This window comes from Solanum verrucosum, unplaced genomic scaffold (genome assembly GCF_900185275.1).
Source record: "Solanum verrucosum unplaced genomic scaffold, falcon-dt-bn FXZP01000038.1, whole genome shotgun sequence".
In the NCBI taxonomy this organism is placed as follows: domain Eukaryota; kingdom Viridiplantae; phylum Streptophyta; class Magnoliopsida; order Solanales; family Solanaceae; genus Solanum; species Solanum verrucosum.
The window spans coordinates 3768467-3777678 of NW_026020564.1; the positions used below are offsets into that span (position 1 = coordinate 3768467).

General features: G+C 33.3%; 1 protein-coding gene across 1 annotated transcript; it reads left to right on the plus strand.

Moving 5' to 3' along the window:
* The first annotated feature begins 874 nt into the window (after positions 1-874).
* LOC125810382 (branched-chain amino acid aminotransferase 2, chloroplastic-like) lies at positions 875-8501 on the plus strand. Its single transcript, XM_049489883.1, has 10 exons — positions 875-1119; positions 1396-1481; positions 2358-2532; positions 2662-2838; positions 2932-3063; positions 5652-5750; positions 6332-6448; positions 6893-6988; positions 7757-7869; positions 8094-8501. Exons 1-10 carry the CDS (start codon positions 976-978, stop codon positions 8209-8211), a joined length of 1257 nt encoding a protein of 418 aa, XP_049345840.1. The 5' UTR covers positions 875-975; the 3' UTR covers positions 8212-8501.
* Positions 8502-9212: the final 711 nt, after the last annotated feature.

A 9212-nucleotide genomic window follows, 5' to 3' on the forward strand; every position in this document is an offset into this window, starting at 1 on the left:
ACAACTTTGTCATTTGGAGCTGATATACCGCTCGTTATGAAAGTAACTCATATATACTCTTACTATTATACAAACGGCTCACATATACCCCTACCGTTACAAAATGAGCTCACATATACCCTTTATATAACGAAAGTGAAAATATTAGTTTTAAATTTATATTTTTGACTTTTAATTTTAAAAAAATCCATGTAGGGGCATATATAAGATCCTTCTAGCAAAGGTCAAAGTATATTTTAATCTTTTTCATACATAAATTATTATTTTTGACTTCTTTGATTATCATTATTTGAATTTTTTATTCTTATTTTTTTTCTTTCATTCCTTAATGTAAAGAAAAAAATTAAAACTAAATTTTTTGTGGCTATATTATAATTTAAGACTATTTTTTCATCTGTATTGTAATTTAGTTTTTGTATTTGAAAAAATAAATTGAGTCATCTATATTAAATTTTACAAGAAAATTAGTGAAACATAATTAATAAACTTGACCATCAAAATAATAAATTTAAATTATTCATTGAAAAAAAAATAGTCAAAAAAAATATGTGAGATGATTAAATATACCCATATGGGATTATATTTTTTAACAAAATATTTAAAAATTAAATTAAAATTATTTTATTCATTTCCGTTAGAGGAAAAAGATATATGTGAGTCATTTGTATAACAATAGGGATATATATATGATCTGCATTTTTAACGAGGGAATATGAGCTCTAAATATTAAAATTGGGTGTTATATTAGTCCTTTTCCCTTTATTTTTTTAAAGTTTGTATCAAGTCAAATAGATATAAAAGTTTTTTTTTTTTTTGGAAGATAGTATTGAAGTACGTGGATTGCATTTATAATCAGTCAACAAATTGCAGTCCGTCGTTGTTGTCAAAACAAAAGAATTAGAAAAATTAAGAAAACATTGAAAGTGTGAGTGACAAACGAAACGGCTCAATTCGTAGAAGAAGAAGAACAAATCAATGGAGAGCGGCGGCGCATTAGCAGGGCTTCACCGGAATCCCACTTTCCACCACCTTCTCCGGCCACCACGAACCGCCGTTAATAATCTTCTCTCTTCTTCTTCCTCCACCTATAAGCGCCATTTTTCTCCTCTTCCTCTCAAGGTTTTTGCTCCCCTACACTAATGTCCTTTTTTTTTTGGTTATTTTTTTACTTGAATAAATTGGATGTAAGGCTCGAACCGGAGAACTCTAGTCAAATATGAAAATTGAAAGAGTGAATCACTCTTTTCACCTACGTTACTTTCAATTCGAAATATCTATGCTTATATTTGTGTTTTTTTTTTTTTTTTTTTTTTGTAACGTATTATCTATACTTGTTTCTGTAATTTGGTTCATGTAATTTAAGTGTTGATTTGTTAATTTTCTAATGTTATACAGTTTCAGAAGCAGTCACATTTTGCTTCTTATAGTTATAATTGCTCCATAAAAGATGGGAGTGCTTTTCAGGTGGCTTATTCTGCTAGGTATTTTTTTCTTCCCTTTCTACTGATTTTCAGTTTTCCGATATATATTTTCGCTTCATTATTGTTTTGATTAGTACATTTCGATTGATACATGATGAAATTGAATCGATATCACAATGGAAGTACTACCATATGCTGCTTTAATATTTAAGGTTTTATTTGTGAGTTCGACTTGTTCAGCATTTCCTGTGTGGCTATTAAGCGAAATTAGAATAATCTAAAATACATTAATCAATTAACTACTGCTCAATGTTGTGTTTAGCTAAGCTTAATGTAAGTGCATGAAGATTTACACTACCTGAATTTAGGTAGCTTTATCGCCCAGAACTAGTATGTTATATGTTGTTACAAACTAGTGATGGATAGCCAAAATAAACGCGGAGATGAATATGCTTTTATGGGGATTAAAACCTATTTTTCTTTGGGGTAAGACCTTAACCTCAGAGACCTCATTGGATCATAGGCTAGTCACTGTATATATTGAAGATCATACAGTTTGGAAGAAGAATAATATCTCAACATTCTCAACTAATGTTCTTAAAAATAGCTTTTATCAGATGTTCATTTTTCAACCTTACAAAGTGAAGTGGTTAAATCTCCCCACCTTGAACCAGCCTTCGTTCTGTGAGACGACCTCAGAGTTCAGCAACCATAAGAAACAAAAGCATATAACTAGAGCTTAGTAACATTGATGTATCGACAACACATTTTCCTCTAATTATACAATTTTTTATTTTCAGATCATCTATAAAGTGCCTCTAGATCTAGTGCTTTTCTTTTTTGCTCTTAAAAAGAAAGAACTAAAGAAGATCTAGTGCTTTGCTTGTTTAATAGCTAGTGGACAACTGATAAAAAGTGTTTTCTTTATAAAAGCAGTGCAACACCTGAATTAGCCAACATCGATTGGGACAACCTTGGCTTTGGGGTTATGCCTACTGATTATATGTATAGCATGAAATGTTCTCAAGATGGAAACTTTTCTAAGGGCGAGCTACAACGTTTTGGGAATATTGAGTTGAGCCCAGCTTCTGGGATATTAAACTATGGACAGGTCTGGTTTGCAACTTGCTGGTGTTTTTTCTTAATCTTAAATATATTGCTTATGCTATTCATTTTAATGATTACTGCTCCACTTTCGTCTGTCATACTTTACTTAAAATGCTTTTAGAAATATTGATAGGGATTGTTTGAAGGTTTAAAAGCCTATAAAAGACATGATGGTAATATATTGCTGTTTCGACCCGAAGAAAATGCTCTGCGCATGAAGATGGGAGCAGAACGTATATGCATGCCTTCACCATCTGTTGAACAGTTTGTGGAAGCAGTAAAAGCCACTGTGTTAGCAAATGAAAGATGGGTAAATGTGACAATTCAATGATTTAGTCGGTAATCTTGTTGTTGGGTGATTCCTGTCCTGACTGGTTTCCTTTTTCAATTCCTTACTTCTCAGATTCCTCCACCAGGTAAAGGTTCATTATACATAAGACCACTGCTTATGGGAAGTGGAGCTATTCTTGGTGTTGCTCCAGCTCCTGAGTACACATTCCTGATTTATGTATCACCCGTGGGAAATTATTTTAAGGTATTTTTTACGCATACTTGGCTTACATGTGCATCTGTTTTTTTTTTTTATGAGATAGGCATAGATCTTTAAGGATTTCTTCTCCTTTTTGTTTTTCCTTCTGCTAATGAGCAAACTAGCTTTTGTATTGTCATAAGTGTGACCTTTGACTACTTAAAAGTTGAATACATTGATACAGGGGTGATTTTTTTCTTCATCATCACTGCTAGGCAGTCCGCACACTCTGCTTAACTTCAGCCTACAGACACACTCACAATTTTTCGTCTAAGTCCTTAGACTGTTTTCTTAGGCAGCATATGAATAATAGCAACACAGAAACATACAAGACCAAGTCCCAACCTTTATTAATCTCGTAGATATACAAAGGAATAGGCTTCACGGGTTATACTAAGGCATATAACATGTTTGAGATGTAATTAAACCGTGTTCATCATTTTGAAAATTGCATATTTCTGTACAAAGGATGCATGTATAGATTTTAACCGTACTTTTAGTGTTATCCTTGTTTGGTATTTCAGTTTTTCTCTTACATATCACATTCCATGAAAATGTTAATCATTGGTAAAAAGTGCTTGCACCTTTACTTGAGAGAACTTCAAAACAAAAATCATCGCTCTGAAATCATTTGGTTAATGGCCTGCGGATCACACACAACTGCATTTAATACATGTATAAAAAACCTTTCCTATTTTGAAAAAAAGTGTTATATATCTTTCCCTATGGGCTATGTGTATGAGATTACCCATCAAGTCAATTATCTCTTTCAAGGAATACTTCCATCTTTGCGAAAAGTTTCAAAATTTATTCAGCTAACTAACATTATGTTATAAAAATCAATGATGAATTCATCATTCTGATTGGGAAATAACTTTTCCCATAAACCACCCTGATAAAACTTCCGTCAATGTTCATTCCCATTGGATATGTAAAAGGATAAATCATTTTGGTCTTTTGTACAAATTATACTTCACTTATAAAAGCCTAAGCCTATAAACAAGGAAATCTTTTCTGCTAAATTATGTGAAGAGATAATTGTTTTAAGTTCGTCAGGATCCAATGATATTATTGGTTTTCACCTATAGAGAAAAAAAATGATTTACAAGTATTGCCCAGAGGGGATGGGGAGCACAAATTATACATGCAATTGTTTCCCCTGTTCTGCTGTTTATTACATTTCATATGGTTATAGGAAAGTTTGATTTGCTGATTGAGTATCATGAGAAGGATTGGAATTAGACATAAGGTGTTGGGTTGTGAGGTTTTGTTGTGAATGATACAAGAATATTCATTAGATCTGAATTCCTTTTTGACTAATTTCTGAAATGTTCAAAAATTTGTATGAATTTAAGTCCTTGATGATGGTTGTGCAAAATCTCGGGACTGCCAACCAGTGGCGGACCCAGAATTTTCATGAAGTGGGTTCAAGATATAAAAATATACCTAATATTATTTGTAATTTTTATGAGGCTAACAACATACATATCTGACTATACTAAACAATGTTAATACATTTGAAAAAAAATTACATTGACTTATGAATGAGACGGTAAATAACAAGATGGACGAAAAACTAGGCTTCAATATAAACTAAGAAAATAAAAGAATATTATGAATGATTTCTCTTCATTCAACATTTAACAAATAAAAACAAAATATTAAACAAAATAATTATAACCTTAATTTCAGAATCAAATATATAGAAATATACCTAATATTATTTGTAATGTTTTGTTGATTTTAGAATGATAAGGGATTTTTTAGTTGAAGAAATAAAAAATAACCACAATAATCATCTATGTATATATAAAGACTAGAATAAAGAGCGAAAAATATTCAACATAGAAGAAGACAAAAGGGTTTTTAGAATTGAGAATAATAGGGATTAGTGCCTTTTTTGTTGAGTTTTTTTTTTTAAAAATAAATTAAAAACAAAAAGGACAAAAGTTGTTGACTATTGGACTTTTAATTGTAAAAGTAAAAAGTTGTTCTACTTTTTATAGTTTCTAAGTAACTAAAAGGACAAAAATTACACCTACATAGAGGACAAAACTGTGTGTGAACGTTTTATATATCAAAAAAACGAATTAAAACTAAAATGTGGCAATGGGGATTCGATCCCGGGTTGGCTGGGAAAATTGAACCCCCTAAACCACTCGGCTAAGCTTCAGACTTGTGTTAGTGGGTTCAAAATTTAATATATACATATAAAATTTTAAAAACTGATTAAACATACATATATATATAGTGTTATTTTTCAACGAAGTGGGTTCATATGAACCCACTTGAACCACTGTAGGTCCGCCCCTGCTGCCAACTACAGCTGGTGTATGAAGTGAAAATTTGATGCGAAAGCAAAAAGTTAACAAGTTATGATAATTATCTCACAATCTTCATACTACTTTCAAGACAAAAGGTTATGGTGTTGGTGAGAAATACATAATGGATAGGAAGATGTAAGTTTGTTGTTAATTCTCAATCTTCAAGTGAGCATGTCAGCTTTTGTTGTAGAATTCCATGTTTGTGTTCTAATAATCATGTTATGCGTTGGGTACTCTCTACCGTCACTTCATTTTTTACTTTCTTGGCAGGAAGGTATGGCACCAATAAATTTGGTAATTGAGACAGAAATGCATCGCGCAACTCCTGGCGGTACTGGAGGTGTCAAGACTATAGGAAATTATGCTGCAGTAAGCTAGGTTTACAGATTTTATTTTTCCAGATATCTGCTTATGCAACACAAAGTATTGGAGCCTTAGTTTCATTTTCTTCTTGGGGATTGACGATGATAAATATTCATGAGTTCCTACTAAGCTTGCTTGTCCTTTTTGTATTTTTGATGTCATCCTGACCCTTTGTTCATTCCTTGAATATACGATACGTCCGCTGCGTTCAGCTTAACCCTTGAACTTCTGCACTCCATCTAGCAAGCTCTTATTCCTCTAAACTTTTGAGCCTTTCACTCTTGTGTTATACTTGATGTGTTTACAAGGGGATTTGCAGTTTTATTATCATATTATTAGACGGAAACACCTAACTTTATAGGGGAGCTGTTATCATGAGAAGAAAAACATTTGTGCTTCTACTAATTATTTGATGCCTAACGTATAATTCTGGAATGAAATGGGTCTAAATGGACCGAAATGGATATAGGGATTCATATGGCTGACCAAAACTAGCTTAGGATTGAGGCGTAGTTTCTATTGTATGTGGATAATCAAATCTGCAATTATTGATGACTTCATTTTCATCTTTGGGTATGTAAATGTAGGTTCTGAAGGCACAGAGTGCTGCTAAAGCAAAAGGCTACTCGGATGTTCTGTACCTTGATTCTGTTAACAAAAGATACCTAGAGGAGGTTTCCTCTTGTAATGTCTTCATCGTGAAGGTATAATGTTACGTCAATTTTATCTGTGCACCAAAACTATTCTTTTAGTATTTTCATTAGGGTTAATGACGAAGAAATATGTGTCCGGAGATATTTTAAAGTAACCTCTTATTTCGTATCCTTTTTATCTTTTCCCATTTTGGCTTACATATGGGTTAGCTCATCATTGTCTCCTGTCAAACACAAATGGACTTCTCTTCCTTTTTTTTTTCGAAAAGAAAAAGCTCTTTCCTTCTGGTGAATGTGTGTAAATTCTTGGCATGTGTAGTCGGCCAATTGAAACATTTGCTAGTCTTAGGCAAGAACAAAAATTATAAGATTCACTAAGATATTTGTCACGCAGTGGCATTTTTCCTACAAGGATATTTTAAATTCTCCAAACAGACTTCTTTGCAAATTATCATAATGATGAAGGCAACTATGTTTCTATATACTATTTCTCAGGGTAATCTGATAGCAACTCCTGCAATTAAAGGAACCATTCTTCCTGGTATCACACGAAAGAGCATAATTGATGTAGCTTTAAGCCAAGGGTTCCAGGTAAGCCCCTTTCCATTTGTCTAATACAAAAATATGCTTGAGACTAATCTAATCCTACTTGCCATATCATTAGGGTTTCAAAAATATACTTTTATTGTGTTTCATATGTACAAGCAATTGGAGTTCTTTCTCTTCTTTTTTTCCCTTCCAAATTCAATTTCTTGATATTTATAAACCCTCTAGCTTACTTCAGGAAGACGTGAAGATGGTGTTCATCATATTTGTAATGAAACCCCAGTCTAGAAATCAATGAATGTTGTGCTTATTCTACCAACTAGCATATACAATTCTGTGCTTAGTTAAAGGGATATCATTACAAATTTTACAGTTCCAGTGGATGAGAAAAAGAAATGTTGCAGACGGATTATTCAAGACATAGGTAACTGAGAGTTGTTTTCATGTTTTAGCAATAAAAAATTTGGCTTACAATCTCAAATTTATGCAACAAGCTAAGGGGAATGGTTCTGCATTGGTTAAATCACCTAGGTAGAACTTCAATTCTATTGATAGAATTGAGCCTTTCATGACTATTGCATATGTGTTGGTCATCTGGCTAGGAGAAACATTAGAATCTTTCAAGTTTAGCTCTAGCCATGGTGAGTCAAATTCATAGCAAAGACGCTTTGATGATTAGGTTCCTGACATAAAGATGGACTTCACGTTACCATTCCTTTAATTTTCTTCTAGTTCACTTGGCTTAGCTGGTAACTAAATAATTCATGCATCACAAGACAATTATTCTAAGACCATAATGTTTTCAATATGCAGGTTGAAGAACGGCAAGTGTCTGTGGACGAATTGCTCGATGCTGATGAAGTGTTCTGCACAGGAACTGCAGTGGTTGTGTCTCCTGTTGGCAGCATTACTCATCTTGGGAAAAGGTATCTACATAAATCGGAATGGATCTCAATAGACTTTTTCATCCAGATACTATCCATTTCAGTGTGTTTATCTCTTTAGTTGTCTCCTGCTGCAGAACGTGAGATCGCCATGAACATATACATCATGATTTCTAAAATTAGTTGCTTTGTTGTCAGTGCATGAATACCCATGTGAACATTCGTATGTGTCTGGATCACGCATATTCTGGCTTACATTTGTGCAGGGTATCATATGGAAGTGATGGGGTTGGTCGTGTATCAAAGCAATTATATTCTACACTTACAAGCCTACAAATGGGACTAGCAACGGATAACATGAATTGGACTGTTGCGCTAAAATGAGCTTCGCTATCTTTGGATTAAAGTTATATTCACTGATAGTGAATATTCGTGATGCTATCAGTGCAATTTTACTGCTCACAGCAGGTTATTACTTTATTTTCAAGGTTTATTAGGCCTCTTATGGAGAGCTACCTATTGTTGTATGTCAAATTTAGTTCATGCTGCATTTTCCTTTTTACAATGTCGATGCACATACTTAAACACTCTCTTCTAGCTCAAGTTGTCTGAAGTTCTCGCCTTGTCATATATACTTTTATGTCTGTTAACGATCTCAGTTGATATCATTTGTATATGTGTGTGTTATATCTCCTAGCTTGTTTGGGATTGTGGCATAGCTTTTGCATTTTATCATATATCCTCCTGGTAAAGGTGAGAATTAACGAAAGGGTGCCGTTAATTTAGGGAAGGGAGACTGTTGCAAAAAACAATTTCACAGAAAACTTCTCATGTTTTCTTTCTTATCTTGTGATTTGTGAAGTCTTTCAAAGCTCATACCTTCTAGATGAGTTGCTCTTTCTTCACAAACCAAGATCTTCTCTTTGCAAGTAGTTGATCGTTTAACATGTCTTCCAACTCGGAGACACTTTCAATGGAGATTGTCAAAATCAACATTCTGATATGACTTGTTGGGGAAATATAGGCGGGCACAAAGAGGATGGAAGAAGGAGATAGACATATCAAACTCACTTCATAAACATTGTAAGAGAAGTTTATACAGGTGTTAATTGAGTCTAGACCTATAACCTATTAAGTAGGCTCACATGCACTTGAATCTAATCACATTGATATCATAAAAGTCACCTAAATAATACAAAAGATCATATGCCTAAGTTGACTAAAAAACATGAACCTAGTGTAACGATATGTTCTGTTATTATTCAAAGGCACCTCATGCGGAGTCTTAGGAATTTTTGAATTACATCGCCAATTTTAAATTTGGGGTGACATGATGAACTCTTGGAAACTGAAATTGATCCGGACTGACATCATCCCGCCATAGT

Excerpts from the sequence above, each read along its gene's own strand:
- LOC125810382 (XM_049489883.1), top strand. The coding sequence starts at position 976 with ATGGAGAGCGGCGGCGCATTAGCAGGGCTTCACCGGAATCCCACTTTC. Across the intron at positions 6,449-6,892 it reads GTAATGTCTTCATCGTGAAG|GGTAATCTGATAGCAACTCC; the intron begins GTATAATGTTAC and ends ACTATTTCTCAG. Across the intron at positions 7,870-8,093 it reads ATTACTCATCTTGGGAAAAG|GGTATCATATGGAAGTGATG; the intron begins GTATCTACATAA and ends ACATTTGTGCAG.